At 45.6% G+C, this 17,157-nt stretch overlaps 1 protein-coding gene across 4 annotated transcripts in view; it reads right to left on the bottom strand.

Moving 5' to 3' along the window:
• The window catches only part of LOC145352778 (spectrin beta chain, non-erythrocytic 1-like), a 225,802-nt gene that overhangs the window by 152,510 nt on the left and 56,135 nt on the right, over positions 1 to 17,157 (bottom strand). Inside the window, exon 1 of one of the 4 annotated variants that reach the window (XM_080203090.1) lies at positions 1,707 to 1,893. The exons of the other annotated variants lie outside the window; for them this stretch is intronic. Within the exon in view, the coding sequence (XP_080059216.1) occupies positions 1,707 to 1,797 (91 nt within the window). The 5' untranslated portion in view covers positions 1,798 to 1,893. Of the gene's footprint in view, positions 1 to 1,706; positions 1,894 to 17,157 lie in introns of those variants that run through there. 4 annotated transcript variants of the gene reach the window in all.

Raw genomic sequence — 17,157 nt, forward strand, 5'->3', positions numbered from 1 at the left:
TGGTGTTATGGGGACTGTTTTCAGTGCAGGCTCAATGGGCCAAATGGCCTCCTTCTGCACTGTCAGGATTCTGTGAACATATGTGTGCATCTGGGAATTGTCGTTGTGCATCTCCATACAATGATGATAAAAAGTTATATCCCTTTGGCAGGGTACATCTCAGCGTCAGGAAAAGTACATTGGTTTGGTTGTGATCACACAGATGCTAATTTCTGTCTTAAAAAGTGGAGAAGAAAATTAAGGTCCTGAGCAGGTGTTTTTAAAATATATCGTACACAGGACGGGTCATTCAGTACAACTGATTCCACTATCAAACACGCAGGACTGACAAATTCTGACTGACAGATTTGAGCCACACTCAGTGAACAGCAACTGAAGATGGAGACAGACAAACAGAGAGAGACAGTCCTATTCAGTGAGACTCATACCGTGAGGGGGAGAACTGGGAATGCAATGGACATGGGGGTTTCTGCAACTGGATTCCAGCAGCAAATACATTCAGGAAAAAGTTCTCTCCGGCTCCATACTGAACTGGCAGTGTTCGGTAACATACACAGTGCTTAGTCCAATGTACTTACAATGCAGACAATCCCAGAACACAACTTTTCACTCATTTATTCTTGAAACTCTCGCTCTTGTTTTGAGAGTGTAACACCTTGCTTAGACTCCACCATTAGAAAGGAAAGTCTCAAAGGGTTGTTTCCAGTTTCTGAACAACTTCTTACGCTAGATCATTAACCTTTCACTGTTTTAGCTTCTCAGTAACAGTACCCGCCGTCTGCCATACACTCGCACATGTCTGCAACACATTGTGCTACATGTCTAAGGCACGTTATCCCACATGTCTAAGGCACGTTATCCCACATGTCTAAGGCACGTTATCCCACATGTCTAAGGCACGTTATCCCACATGTCTAAGGCATATTGTGCTAAATGTTTAAGGCATGTTCACCTCGTGTTTTATATCTGGGGATAAACACACTGAACTGCTACATTGCAGAAGGAGACCATCAGGCTCACAGTGTCTGTACTAGCTCTCCTGGCGAGCATTGTGGCTGAATGTCATTGACTGCCCACCCCACTGCCCCTGCCCAGTGTTTCTATTCAAGGTGATCATCTAATGCCCTCTTGAATATTTCTCAATTGAATACTTCTTTACTTTTTCAAAACAATCCTTCCAAAAGTGACATAAAAGAAAGTCTCCATGTTGCAAGCAATGGTGTGGAGATGCCGTGTTGGACAGTAAGTAACCTCACAACACCAGGTTAAAGTCCAACAGATTTATTTGGTAGCACGCGCTTTTGGAGCGCTATCCCTTCATCAGGAGAGTGAAGGAGCATCGCTCCAAAAGCTGGTGCTACCAAATAAACCTGTTACTTTAACCTGATGTTGTGAAACTACTTACTGTTGTGAACGATTGAACATCTCTGCATAACTTTTTAAAAATCCAAATTGACGAAAAAGGAAATATCTTGCAAGCACTTAAAGATCTCTATAACTTTTTGAACAATCCAAATTGACAAGGAAGTCTTTATGTTGCAAGCACTGCTCCCCCTCCCTCTCCACTGGCAAAACCATTCATTAAAGCAGGCAAATTCATTTACCCCAGTCAAGCTTCTCCGGCTCTTACGCCGCTGCCTCTATCTTTCATTTCACAACGGGATGCGTGCTGCAGTCAGGCAAGACGTAACAGCACGGGAATGTACCTTGTAGCTGTTTAAAGCGCCCATCCGCGGCATGGTAAAACGCCTGGTGAGGTGGATTGTAACCAGGGGCCAGTCCGGCCAATGTGGACATGAGTCGAATAATTCAGACGCGGAGGAGGTAATGATTCCCTTGTGCACTCCCAGTGGGGGGACAGGCAGAGAGAGAGAGAGTGGACCGCAGAGCCAAGCTGCTTCCCCACTGGAAGGTAACTCAGGCACTGCAGGGGCGCACACACTGCCGGGCTGGAGCCTTCCCCGGTTGATGGTTAATTTTTCCAGTTTAGCAAATGTCCCAGTTCCGCTTGACTTGAGCTCAGTGGAGACTCCACCCGCAGCACTGTTCCACCTGGGACGAGTTGCAAATAAATTGGGCATTTATTCAGCCCTGTGGTAATAATCAGGTAAGTGATGTCACTTACTGTTTGCTCACAAGAGGGTGGGTGGAATAAAGTCTCCCAACAGTCAGGAGACAGCAGATGGAGTACTACAGAGTCAATATTACAGCTTGCACCAGCCTATCCTTGTTTTAGATGAATACACGTGAATGAGGTTTTCCATGTAGCTTCTGTAGCAAAAATTGTGCAGAGGACAGAAACTGCAACTAAATCATTTAACCAATATTACTTGCAGTGATATGCCAATAATTAATAGAACTAGTTAGGGAGGATATATTTTGGAAAGTTATCCACTCCAAATGAAAGGGGAACTAAATTAATAAGGAGGGGGTAAATAAATGGTTCAGCAAAGGTTTTTAAATTGTGAGTTTGAATTTAGGACATGTGATTCTAATGTATAAATAGCCACGAACAAATCACAATTCTGCTGGTAATGCAAAGGTGTTCACACATTTATTTGAGAGTGGTTAAGGTTTCATACACTGTTAGCGTGGGTTTCCTCCAGTTTCCTCCCACAGTCCAAAAGACACGCTGGTTAGGTGCACTAGGCTGATACTGGAGTTGAGGGGGTTGAACTATGAAGAGAGGCTGAATAGACTGGGCTTGTACTCGTTGGAGTTTAGAAGGATGAGGGGGGATCTTATTGAGACGTATAAGATGAAGGGGACGGATAGGGTAGAGGTGGAGAGGTTCTTCCTGCTCAGAAAGGACAGTAGGACTAGAGGGCACAGCCTCAAGATGGGGGGGGGGGGAGTTTAGAACGGAGTTGAGGAGGAACTTCTTCACTCAAAGGGTGGTGAATCTCTGGAATTCTCTGCCCGTTGAAGTGGTGGAGGCTGCCTCGCTAAATATATTTAAGATGCGGGTTGATAGGTTTTTGGTAGGCAAGGGGATTAAGGGTTATGGGGAGAAAGCGGGAAAGTGGAACTGAGCCACTTCAGATCAGCCGTGATCTTATTGAATGGCGGGGCAGGCTGGAGGGGCTAGATGGCCTACTCCTGCTCCTATTTCTTATGTTCTTATGTTCACTGGCCATGCTAAATTCTCGCTTTGATAAAGGGTCGTCCGGACTCCAGTTTCCCCCCACAGTCCAAAGATGTGCGGGTTAGGTTGATTGGCCGTGCTAAGAAATTGCCCTTTAGTGTCCAGGATAGTGGAGGTTAGAGGGGATTAGTGGGTATAATATGTATGGGATATGGGGGTAGGGCCTGGGTGGGGTTGTGTTCGGTGTAGACTTGGTGGGCTGAAGGGCCTCTTTCTGCACTGTAGGGTTCTCTGATTCTATGATTCTTTGATTCGAAATGGCAGCTCTTCTCTCCTTGGAGATACTGCCAGAGCTGCTAAGATTTTCCAGCATTTGCTCTTTTGGATGTTAAATTCTCCCCTCAGTGTACCTGAACAGGCGCTGGACTGTGGCGACTGGGAGATTTTCATAGTAACTGGATTGCAGTGTTAATGTAAGCCTAATTGTGACACTGATAAATAAAGTTAAAAAAGTTAAAGTTAAATGTTATTTTCAGAGGGAGTGTGTGCATGGAAAGCAGTTGTTCTCATTCTTTCGTGGGATGAGGGTATCACTGGCTGGGCCAGCATTTGTTGCCCATCCATAATTGACCTTTTGATTTGATTTATTATTGTCACATGCATTGGGATACAGTAAAAAGTTTCTTGCGCACTATACAGACAAAGCATACTGTTCATAGAGAAGGAAAGGAGAGGCTGCAGAATGTGGTCATAGCTAGGGTGTAGAGAAAGATCAACTTAGTGCGAGGTAGATCCATTCAAAAGTCTGACAGCAGCAGGGAAGAAGCTGTTCTTGAGTCAGTTGGTACGTGACCTCAGACTTTTGTATCTTTTTCCTGATGGAAGAGAGAATGTCCAAAGTGCATGGGGTCCTTAATTTTGCTGGCTGCTTGTGCAAAGACATAAGAATTATACATCTGGATCCATAGAAGAATCCCTACAATACTAAAGGAGGCCATTCGAGCCCACACCAATGACAATCACACCCTATCCCCATAACCTCACATATTTACCTTGTTAGTCCCTCTGAGTCGAGGATCCACTTAGCTTGGCCAATCAACCTAACTGGCACACCTTTGGACTGCTGGAGGAAACCGGGGCACCTGGAGGGAACCCACGCAGACATGGGGAGAATGTGCAAACTCCACACTGACAGTGACCCAAGCCAGGATTCGAACCCAGGTCCCTGCCACTGTGAGGCAGCAGTGCTAACCATTCTGCCACCGTGAAAGGTATTTTTTTAAAAAAGCAAATTCAGGTGGAAGTGATAAAGGGAGTAAACTGTGTGGCTAGTGGTGCTTTTCCACAATTCTTTTGGTGGCGCTGACAGCCATGAGGCTGCATGCAGTGATGGATTTATTCCCGATGGTTATAATGTGTGGACATTTTTTTTCTATGGGTCAGGATTTTACATCTTCCCTGGAATGCACTGCATAGTGTGAACTTGAATAATAATTAATGGCATTCGCTCACAGTGCCCCTTACCATTGCAGGTACTTGCTACATTCCTGGCCTGTGGAGTGATCGCTAATGCAGAATAGCTGACAAAGAGCCTCAGACATCCTGCAGCCTTTGCACATTGCCTCTGAACATTATTCCCCAGCTTTTAAACCGAGACTGCAAAAGTACAAGCCCAGATGTTTACTAGCAAGTGTATGAATGTGATGCCTACCTACTGCACGCTGGTTCTCAAACTGGGGTCACAGAGTTATTATAGAATGCTTACAGTGCGGAAGGAGACCATTCAGCCCATCAGGTCTGCACCGACAACAATCCCACCCAGAACCTATCCCCATAACCACATGAGTTTGCCCCGCCGGTCCCCTTGACACCAAGAGGCAAGTTAGCATAGCCCAACATCCTAACCACACATCTTTCTGACTGTGGGAGGAAACCCACACAGACACGGGGACAACGTGCAGACTCTGCACAGACGATGACCCAAGCTGGGAATTGAACCTGAGTCCCTGGAGCTGTGAGGCAGTAATGCTAACCACTGTATCACCCCGTGGCCTCCTTCTGCACTGTATGGACTCCATGATTCTATGTTTTTAGACCCTGATGTGAGTTTCTCAATTATTCCCTTTCTCTTAAGTTTCACGAAACTGCAAAAGACATTTTGAGATAAACTGCATGTCAGAATCTGCAGAATTGCAGAATCACTGGAAACTTTTACCTGAGATGGCAAATTTCACACCTCAGCTCCATCTTAATTTTCAGGGTTTTTGCTTTGTCTTTACTTACATTGTAGACTGAGAAATTTATCACTCTAATGAAGACCAATGAGGGACTTGATGTCTCATAAGCACTAGCATCAGAAATTTAGAGAAAGGAACAAAGATTGAATGGTAATTCATCATTGCAGACAAGACATCTAAATTTAAATAGACATGATTCTGTGGTGACAGAAGTGACCTCTTTCAGAGTCACGTGGACACATAGATTTTCTGATCATTGTTTTGTACTTTATTTTAATGAGTTGCTCCTACTCACTACAAATGGAGGCGATGGCCTAGTGGTATTAACGCTAGACTATTAGTCCAGAAACTCAGCTGGGGACCTGGGTTCGAATCCCGCCACGACAGATGGTGGAATTTGAATTCAGTAAAAAAAATCTGGAATTAAGAATCTACTGATGTCCATGAAACCATTGCCGGAAAAACCCATCTGGTCCCTTAGGGAAGGAAATATGATGTCCTTAGCAGGTCTGGCCTACATGTGACTGCAGAACCAAATCATAAATGTCCTCTGAAATGGCCTAGCTGGCCACTCAATTCAAGGACAACTAGGAATGGGCAATAAATGTCCCACAAGTGAATCAAGAGACTAGGATCTGAGGGCACAGTCTCAGAATAAAGGGACAATCCTTTAGAACCAAGATGAGGAAGAATTTCTTAAGCCAGAGATAAAACATACTATTCATAGAGAAGGAAACAAGAGAGTGCAGAATGTAGTGTTACAGTCATAGCTAGGGTGTAGAGAAAGATCAACTTAATGCGAGGTAGGTCCATTCAAAAGTCTGACAGCAGCAGGGAAGAAGCTGTTCTTGAGTCGGTTGGTACGTGACCTCAGACTTTTGTATCTTTTTCCTGATGGAAGAAAGTGGAAGAGAGAATATCCAGAGTGTATGGGGTCCTTAATTATGCTGGCTGCTTTGCCGAGGCAGCGGGAAGTACAGACAGAGTCAATGGATGGGAGGCTGGTTTGTGTGATGGATTGGGGCTGCATTCATGACCTTTTGTAGTTCCTTGCAGTCTTGGACAGAGCAGGAGCCCATACCAAGCTGTGATACAACCGGAAAATTGCTTTCTGTGGTGCTTCTGTAAAAGTTGGTGAGAGTTGTAGTTGACATACGAATTTCCTTAGTCTTCTGAGAAAGTAGAGGCATTGGTGGGCTTTCTTAACTATAGTATCGGCATGGGGGGACTTGAACAGGTTGTTGGTGATCTGGATACCTAAAAACTTGAAACTCTTGACCCTTTCTATTTCACCCCTGTTGATGTAGACCTGCTTGATGCCCCAAGATCTTGTGTTTAGAGTATTGAAGTGGAGTAGTGCTTTTGTTACTGCACTAGTAATCCAGAGACCCAGGCTAAAGTTCTGGGGTCCCAGGTTCAAATCCCACCACAGTAGATGGGGAAACTTGAATCCAATAAAAGCCTGGAATAAAAAGTCTAGTGATGACCGTGAAACTATTGTCGATTGTTGGAAAAACCCATCTCGTTCGCTGATGTTCTTTAGGGAAGGAAATCTGCCACCCTTACTTGGCCTGGCCTACATCTGAGCCACAGCAATGTGGTTGACCCCTAATTGCCCTTAAGGATGAGCGATCAATGCTGGCCTTGCCAGCAACGCCCATGTACCGTGAACAAATAAATAAAATAGAAGTTTGATTAAGTTTTAACCAGCTTATGCTCTTCATGCTCTCTTCCCACATGCTCCACCTCCCACTCTGATTTCCTTATTGTGCCAACAACTCTGGAAATTTTAGAGTAGGTTAATCATAGAATCCTACAGTGCAGAAGGAGGCCATTCAACCCATTGATTCTGCACTGACCACAATCCCACTCAGGCCCTACCCCCGTAACCCCATGTATTTACCCTAACTAGTCCCTTTAACACTAAGGGGCAATTTAGCATGGGCAATCACCATAATCCGCACATCTCTGGAGTGTGGGAGAAACGCATGCAGACATGGGGAGAACATGCAAACTCCACACTGACAGTCACCCAAACTGGGAATCGAACCCGGGTCTCTGGAGCTATGAGGCAGCAGTGCCAACCACTGTACCACCTTGCTGCCCCAAAACACACACATTATGGGACCTGAACCCCTTTGGCTTAGGAAGCCAGTGGCTTATCCATTAGGCCTCTGAGGGTATACCCACCTTCACCAGTAATGCTGCAAAGTTGAGTCGAGTAAATGTAAATTAGTGTTTGTCAGAATGTAAAATGCTCAAGGGAAAACATCACATGGTTCGGTTTAAAAAAATGGTGCTTTTTCTGTGCTTAGAAAGTTTAAAAAAAAATGCAAGCACAGATAGAGTGTCCAAAACCATCTAAAATGAAATATCTGTATTGGAAGGCCAAGCAGCAGTGTTGCCAAGGCAACAGGCTTTTTGATTTTTTTTAATTCAGCCAATCAACTTGAACTAGACGCTTAGATACCAAAAACCTATTAAATTTAAATCTGATCGTCTTGGCAACTTAGAACCAATCAAATTGTGGGAAATATTGATATGTCATCACAGATATAAAAGGAGGAGGGGAAGTAGGACAAAAGCAGACAGCAATTGCCATCTGTCAGAGTAACAGCTCTTAGTTCAGCTCTCAGCGCCAAACAGAGAGAAAACTGCTGGCTCTCATTGCTTCATTTATGGCTTAAGAGAAAGCACCACCTCAATAGCGAACGTACTAATGGAGAAAGAAGAAAAAATGAAGTAGAATCAATAGAGAATGCCCAGAATATTCTGGAAGACACAAAACCTGGTTGTAATCTAGAAAGTGACTAAAATTCTGCTGCTTTCTTAGTGAGTGGGAATTGTATTTATCTAAATAGCATTCCATTAGAATTGTGTTTGATTCGTTTTGTTAACAGTTTAGTTAACCTGTTCACTGTCAGTTAGATAAATAAATTGTTACTGATTTTAGAGAGAGAATGTCAGGGGTTATTTTGATTTAAGCACTAAAAGGTTGCTGAAGAGCAGATCGTACCACTTCACACACACTTTAACAGGTTATGAGATGAGGTATTCCTCTTTGAGTGGTTAGGTGTTGGTTCTTGGAGGGGGATCAACCTCCGCTTTATAACAGTAATAATAATGAGAAGTAATAATACAACGGGTGCATTCTCCATGGCCAGGCCTCAACCAATTAGAGTTTGCTTGCCAACTGATCTGCATGCTCTCTTCTCATGAAGTATAAATTGTTGTTCCCTTCACATGTGGTCTTCTTGCAAATTTTCCTGATGGGTGCAGAATGAAAAGCTTCGACAACACATCCGCCAAAACCTTGCTGCAGTTCACGCCAGCGGGATCTTGCAGTCCTGCTGGTGACGCACTCCTGCTGCAGGTTTTCCCAACGATGATGGGTGCGTGCAACAGGATTCCCCGTTGATGACAGCGGGACTGTAAAATTCCATCGCCAGCAAGCGGAGGGAGAGGAAAATCTCCCCCATCTTTTTCAGCACTATTCAGCTCCAAATTACTATTAACATTGAAGGTGCCCTAATTATATATACATAGCACAGTTTGGTATTTAGAAAGATTCCATTTTACTCGCGAGGCCAAATTCTAAAGAGCTGTCATTGCAAAATGGCAGAAGGGACTGTTATTTTCCGACTGCACTTATTGGTCTTTGGAAATCAGCACATCGGCTGGAAGTGAGCACTACAATGATCTCCACATGTTTGTCTGAAAGTCACACAGGGCACTGAACGTTGGCAACTGAAAGCAAAGTGAACAGAGAAAGTAGGCTTTGCCGAGCCGATTGGACTTTGAACATAGCAACCCAGTGCGGAGGAGTGCTCGCACACTATGGCAACAAGATCTAAACAGCGACAGCCAAATTAGTTGGCGAGATGGAGCAATTGTCGGATGGCGAGATGGAGCAATTACGCGCCTTGTGTGATCAGAGTGCTGTGGGCAAAACTAAAATTCGATTCTGTTCTTTAATTTGAAGAAAGTTTAGTGCAGCTTCACACAGGGTGGATTTGAAATTGTGTTTATCAGCAAAATCTTTCTTAATTTCCACGCTTAATTGATACTGCTGCCTCACAGCGCCAGGAACCCAAGTTCGACTCCTGGTTTGGGTGACTTTCTATTGCACATTCTCCCCGTGTCTGCGTGGGTTTCCACCAGGCACTCCAGTTACCTCCCACAGTCTGAATGACATACTGGTTGGGTGCATTGGGCCATGCTAAATTCTCCCTCAGTGTACCCAACAGGCACCAGAGTGTGGTGCTGTGGGGATTTTCACAGTAACTTCATTGTGGTGGTATGGTGGCACAGTGGTTAACACTGCTGCCTTGCAGCACCAGGGACCCAGGTTCGATTCCCAGCTTGGGTCACAGACTGTGTGGAGTCTGCACATTCTCCCAGTGCCCACATGGGTTTCCTCCGGGTGCTCTGGTTTGCTCCTACAGTCCAAATGATGTGGATAAATGGATTGGCCGTGATAAAATTATTCATTAATGTCACGGCAATTAGCAGGGGAAATATATGGGCTTACAGGTATAGGGTCTGGATGGGATCGTTGTCGGTGCAGACTCAATGGGCCAAATGGCCTCCTTCTGCAATGTAGGAATTCTATGATTGCAGTGTTAATGTAAGCCTATTCGTGTCACTATTAAATAAACTTTCATTATTGGGCAAAGCAACAATCACAGAATTTAGCTTGAAACCCTGGCAATGAGACAATGATGAGCTGCTGATATTCTCCAGTCCAAGCACTGGGAAATTGACACTGGGTCACTGTAAACTTTGTGCTCACAGCTGGCTGTTACTGCCTGATTTTCTTTCTGGAATCAGCCTCGGTGAGCCCGCAAGCAGAATTAGCCTTCAAACAAAAGCACAGGGCAGGGGAATGCTGCACAGCATTAGTATCACAAGTAAGGCTGACATTAACACTGCAATGAAGTTACTGTGAAATTTCCCGAGTTGCCATAGCCGGCGTCTGTTCAGGTCAATGCACCTAACCTGCATGTCTTTCAGACTGTGGGAGGAAACCAGAACACCTGGAGGGAATCCACACAGACACGGGGAGAATGTGCAGACTCCGTATAGAAGGCTCCCAAAGCCGGGAACTGAACCCGGGACCCTGGTGCCGTGAGGCAGCAGTGCTAACCACTGTGCCACTGCACAGCTCCATTCGCTTGCGACCAGAAGCAGTGTGTTACGGAGGATTACTGCCTAATGTAGAAGGAGAGAGGTTGTAAAACAGCTAAAGGCACCCCACAAAGTCCTTAAATTCTCTGATGCAACCTGGCAGCTGTTGCTGCAGTAAGTGGGTGAAAAAGAAAACTTCTTCCCACAGGGCAACCAGCTGGAATTAATAAGAGATGCCACGGCAGACTTCATGCAGGCATCCAACATTCCAAACAGGTTGGGGAACAAAGAGGAAGTTTGACAGAATCAGAAAATCTGCCCAAACCAGTGGTTACTCAGCATTGACCTAACGAATAGACAGGAAAGGAATGAAAGTCATCTATTATGGGTGGCATGGTGGCACAGTGGTCAGCACTGCTGCCTCACAGTGCCAGGGACCTGGGTTCAAATCCCAGCTTGGGTCACTGTGTGGAGTTTGCATGTTCTCCCCGTGCCTGCGTGGGTTTCCTCCGGGTGCTCCAGTTTCCTGCCACAGTCCAAAAGACGTGCTGGATAGGTGCATTGACTGTGCTAAATTCTCCCTCAGTGTACCCGAACAGGCGCTGGAGTGTGGCAAATAGGGAATTTTCACAGTAACTTCATTGCAGTGTTAAATGTAAGCCTACTTGGGATGCTAATGAATAAACTTTATGAAAAAAGTTCACACAACTTCTTTTTACCTCAACTGAGGCTGTACATAAAGCATCCATAAAGGTACAGTAAGAAGTCTCACAATGCCAGGTTAAAGTCCAACAGGTTTATTTGTAGTCACGAGCTTTTGGAGCGCTGCTCCTTCATCAGGTGAGTGGATCTCCACTCCATAAAGACAGACGGTGATAGAAAGTTGCAACGGAGTCTATACGATACATACTCCTTCGCACACCAAAGGCAAGAATACATTGTGTCACTGTTTGTTTCTAATTTCAACATCTCAACTCTTCCTCCAACATAAAGCAGTGGAGAACGGGAGCAGATAAATCTACGCAATGGTAATGTGTACAAAACACAATCACACAATGGTTAGCACTGCTGCCTCACAATTCAGGTTCAATTTCGGCCTCGGGTCGCTGTCTGTGTGGAGTTTGGACATTCTGTGTCTGTGTGGGTTTCCTCCGGGTGCTCCAGTTTCCTCCCACACTCCAAAGATGTGCAGGTTAGATTGATTGGCTGTGCTAAATTGCCCCTTAATGTTAGGAGGATTAGCAGGGTAAATACATGGGTTTACGGGATAGGGTCTGGGTGGGATTGTTGTCAGTGAAGGTTCAATGGGCTGAATGGCCTCCTTTTGTACTGTAGGGGTTCTACGATTCTATGCATCTTCACAGTGCAGAAGGAGACCTTTCACTCATCAATTCTGCATTGGAAAGTCCAAAGTTCAAAACTTCCCTCAGCTGAGCACACTCAGGTCACCCGATCCTTATTCAAACAGGAGACCAACAGGGCACGAGCTCCAGCTAAACCACAGGCCGCTTAATCTCAATTTCATACCGTCTACTCCTTCATCATATTTCAATGAAGAAAGATTCAAGATTCAGAGCTAAAAGGTAAGCATGAAGCTGCTACTCTTTGCCAAGTATAAGACTGGGAAGGATAAACTAGCACCATGGAAACCTGGTTGCAGGTACTGGCAGGATTTTCTGCCCCCCACCACGGTGTGTTTACCAGTGGCAAAGATGGTTCACCATTGGCCGCCAACAAGATCTTCCAGTCCCGCCAACGTCTATGGCATTTTTTTGTGGCTCGCCTGTACTATCGTCAGGGAACCCAAAATATCCCACCGGCAAGAAGGACTTAAAAATCCCACCCTCTCCCCACCATCCTACCCCCACTTTGTGCAAATTAATCTGTTCTTAAATTAAAGTTTATTTATTAGTGTCACAGGTAAGCTTACATTAACACTACAGTGAAGTATCTGTGACAATTCCCTAGTCGCCACACTCCGGCGCCTGTTCAGGTACACTGAGGGGGAATTCAGCACGGCCAATGCACCTAACCAGCACGTCTTTCGGACTGTGGGAGGGAACTGGAGGAAACTCATGAAGACATAGGGAGAATTGTGCAAACTTCACACAGACAGTGACCCAAACGGGGAATCGAAGCTGGGTTCCTGTCACTGGGAGGCAGCAGCTACCCACCGCCCCATGTTCTGCTACGACTGTCCCAAATCAAACCTTGGAATTTCTATCCCCTGTCCGAAACCTTCAGCTAAAACCTAGTGCTGCGAATGAAAGTTTTCAAATGCAAACTGCCCCATCGAGATGGCGAATAGGTGACAGAGTTTGGTTAATATTTAAACCTAAACTCTTTGCCTGATCTGACCTTTTGCGTTCCATTTGTCGTTGGCTGGACCTGATCCAGCAGGAAAGTCACAGGTCATGGAGAGTTTGTGTGCATTGTTGGGAGGAGACTTTTATCTATGAAACACTGGTGTTGGCCGCAAAACAAAACTCTTTATCACCTGGATTCCGATACAAGCTTCCCCAGTAACACACAATGGACATTAATGGGAATGCAGGTGCAGAGAGCAATGAAGAGCCGTTACAAAATGAATGCCTTCTAATTGGTACAAAAAACTGTGCAAAACCCCACTCTGCGCTCTCTGTCTCACACGCGCGCACACACACAATTCCCCTGTTACATATTAATATGGGCTGTCCACTTGTGCAGCAAGATAAAAGGATGAAAAGGTTGCCACGGGGTGAGTTAGTTAAGCAGTTAGTCGGTTTATTAGATGGGCGTGGCTTGCTTACAGTCCAGGAAGGGAGAGAGGGAAACATGCGCAGACGCCATCACTGCATGTCACATGACTAATCAAACAATGACGCATTGATTTACAACACATAACACTCTCTCCCGTAAATTATTCATTCACCAGGCCAGCATTTATTGCCCATTCCTGATTGTGCTTGAGAAAGTGGCGTGAGCTGCCTTCTCTAACCGCTGCAGCCCACCTGGTGTAGGCACACCTACGGTGCTGTTAGGGAGGGAGTTCCAGGATTTTGACCCAGCAACAGTGCAGGAATGGCCAATACATTTCCAAGTCGGGATAGTTATGCTAAATTCCCCTTCAGTACGCCTGAACAGGCGTCAAAGTGTAGCGACTAAGGAATTTTCACAGTAACTTCATCACAGTGTTCGTGTCATTCTACTTGTGATAATAAATAAATTTTAAACTTGTCCAGTGTGTTTTTTTTTTACAGGGAAGACTCAGTAACCTCTTATTCTGCAATGTAATGGTAGATTTTACAATTAAACACCAGCATTGCACTAAAATTACAGAGAAATGGAGTGATTTCTATCGAGGAGACTATCTTGGATTTCAGCACAGAGGAACCCGAGGGGTCAGTGGTGCGTTGGCACTTGTGCAGGCATTGTGAGCGGGAATTCTGAAGGTAAATAACCTTACAATCAAGTCCACAGATTCCAAACCTTCAACTGAAAGTGACACCCTTTTCTTCTTAAAGGGGGCATTATCCCTTCAATGTTCGTCAGTCGCTCTTCCCTCTCAAACATTCCTGAATGAGTGCCAAATCATTGCCAGTTTTCTCCCACAGACTCTTGTCCACTTCAAGCCCACTTAAACTATTCCGAATTCATCGCATTCAAGAGCCTATTAATAAACGTGGGAATAACCAGTTTATCAATTAGCTAACTGGAAATGAATTCCGTTGATTCAGAATCCCTACAGTCCAGAAGGAGGCCATTCTGCCCATTGACCCTGCACCCACCACAATCCTACCCAGGCCCTATCGCTGTAACCCCAAGTATTTACCCTGTTAAACCCTCTGACACCAAGGGGCAATTTAGCATGGCCAGTCCCCCTAACCTGCACATCTTTGGAGTGTGGGAGAAAACCGGAAAAACCAGAGAAAACCCACACAGACACGGGGAGAACATGCAGACTCCACACAGGCAATGACCCGAGGGCGGAATTGAATCCAGGTCCCTGGCACTGTGGGGCAGCAGTGCTAACTATAGTGCCACCATGCTGCCTATATTGCGGCACAGTAGCACAGTGGTTAGCACTGCTGCTTCACAGCTCCAGTGTCCTGGGTTCGATTCCCGGCTCCGGTCACTGTCTGTGTGGAGTTTGCACATTCTCCTCGTGTCTGTGTGGGTTTCCTCTGGCTACTCTGGTTTCCTCCCACAGTCCAAAGATGTGCGGGTTAGGTTGATTGGTCATGTTAAGAAATTGCCCCTTAGTGTCCAGGGATGCGTAGGTTAGAGGGATTAGTGGGTATAATATGTAGGGATATGGGCGTAGGGCCTGGGTGGGATTGTGTTCGGTGCAGACTCGTTGGGCCGAAGGGCCTCTTTCTGCACTGCAGGGTTCTATGATATCTATGATATTCATGTTCAGGTGCATACAAATGGAGTGATGTGGTCTAAGTATTGCTGCGTGGTCAGCCAATGTGGTTCACCTCACATGATGTCAATAAGTAACAAAAGGTGCTGAATACAGAGTTGGTAGAGCACAGAAGGAGGCCATTCAGCCTATCCTGTCTGCACTGGCTCGCCAACTCAGCATTTTGACTTACTGCTGTTCCCTAATGCCCTTTTGAATGCCTCGATTGAACCCACAGCAATGACTGTTAACCCCAACAACATCCCAAAGGTAGTAGCGAGGATATTACTCCAGCCCAGCTAATCCAGTACAGCCACAACACCGGCATTTACCCAACAATGTGGAAAATTGCCAGGATATGCTCGCTCCATATAAACCAGGACAAACCAAAGCCAACCAATTAATGCCCCATCGGTCCACTCTCAGTCACCAGCAAGGTGATGGGAAGTGTGGATGACAGTGCACTCACTCACCAATAACCTGCTCACCGTGCTCACTTAGCTTCTGCTAGGGGCTCTCAACTCTTTCATCTGGTCCATGGACAAACGAGCTGAATTCCAAAGATGGGACGAGAACAACTGCCCCTGACACCAAGGTAACATTTGACTGAGTGTGGCATCAAGGAGCCCCAGCGAAACTGAAGGAAACAGGAAACCAGGGGAAGACTCTTCATTGGTTAGAGACATAACTGGCATTCAAGAAGATGGTTGTTGGAGGTCAAATTCCTGTCCTGTGATCTGTTTACTTCGGTGAAAATTCCTGCCTTGGACCTGGCACACCACCCAGTGCTAGTATTTATGTGTGGCACAGTACCTCACAGTGCCAAGGACCCGGGTTCAATTCTGACCTTGGGTGACTGTGTGGAGCTTGTACATTCTTCCCGTGTCTGCGTGGGTTTCCTCCAGGTGCTCCGGTCTCCTCCCGCAGTCCAAAAGACGTGCAGATTAGGTGGATTAGCCATGGTAAAGTGTTTAGGACAATTGCCAGAGTAAAAACGTAGGTTTATGGTGATATGGCCTGGGTAAGATGTTCTGTTGGAAAGTCAGTGCAAAATGGTCTCCTTCTGCACTGTAGAGATTCTGTTATTGGGAGAGGTTGGATAGATTGGGACTTTTTTCCCTGGAGCGTAGGAGGCTTAGGGGTGATCTTATAGAGGTCTATAAAATAAAGAGGGGCACAGGTAAGATAGATAGTCAACCTCTTTTCATGAAATGGGGAGTCTAAAACTAGAGGGCATAGGTTTAAGGTGAAAGGGGAGAGATACAAGAGGGTCCAGAGGGGCAATTTTTTTCACACAGAGGGTGGTGAGTGTCTGGAATGAGTTGCCGGGGTAGTGGTAGAGATAAGTACAATTTTATCCTTTAAAAAGCATTAAGACAGTTACATGGGTAAATGGGTATGGAGAGATATAGGCCAAATGCGGGCAATTGGGATGAGGTTAAAGGTAAAAACTGAGTGGCATGGACAAGTTGGGCCAAAGAGCCTGTTTCCACGCTGTAAAACGCGACTATATTCTGTGATTGTAGTATTTCCAGAGCCACTTTGCCTCCACCCCTGAGATTGTTGGGCCCTGAAAATTCAAGCCCCTATTTCTGACCTTTCGCCATCGTAAACCAGCACTTCTAGCTACTTTTAAAAAATGTTGATTTGAAAGGTAGTGGGGACAAGTCTACCTCACGGCGGATGCCCTGCCACAGGAAATCCTGGCCCCCAATTATCCTGCATTTGACACCTGTTGTTAAAACACAAATAATGTAGTTCCATGTGCTGAGGCATTATCTGTAAATACAATAGGATTTTACAAAAGGTTCTGTCATCAGCCAATTACACTGGAGCATTGTTAGGTTTAAATCATCGAGGGACTTCCAAAGGATCTTGAACATCTCCTCCAACAATAGTGAATTGAAGTATTAGGCATCAGATTCTCTCAAGACTAGAAACCGCTCACTTCTTCTGTTGACTGCATGAATTCTCTTTGGTTCATTACAGGAACCAGTCCCAAACTCACATAATGAAAACGTACAATTCATCTAATTAGGGTGGCACGGTGGTTAGCACTGCTGCCTCACAATGCTAGGGACCCAGGTCCAATTTCCATCTTGGGTCACTGTCTGTGTGCAGTGTGCACGTTCTCCCCCTGTCTGCGTGGGTTTCCTCCGGGTACTCCGGTTTCCTCCCACCGTCCAAAGATGTGCGGGTTAGCTGCATTGGCCGTGCTAAATTGACCCTTAAGAGTGCCGGGATGCGTAGGTTCGAGGGATTCACAGGATAAATATGTGGGGTTGTGAGGATAGGGCCTGGGTGAGTTTGTTGTCGGTGCAGAC

Source organism: Carcharhinus amblyrhynchos, chromosome 14 (assembly GCF_965287045.1).
Source record: "Carcharhinus amblyrhynchos chromosome 14, sCarAmb.v2.hapA, whole genome shotgun sequence".
NCBI lineage: Eukaryota > Metazoa > Chordata > Chondrichthyes > Carcharhiniformes > Carcharhinidae > Carcharhinus > Carcharhinus amblyrhynchos.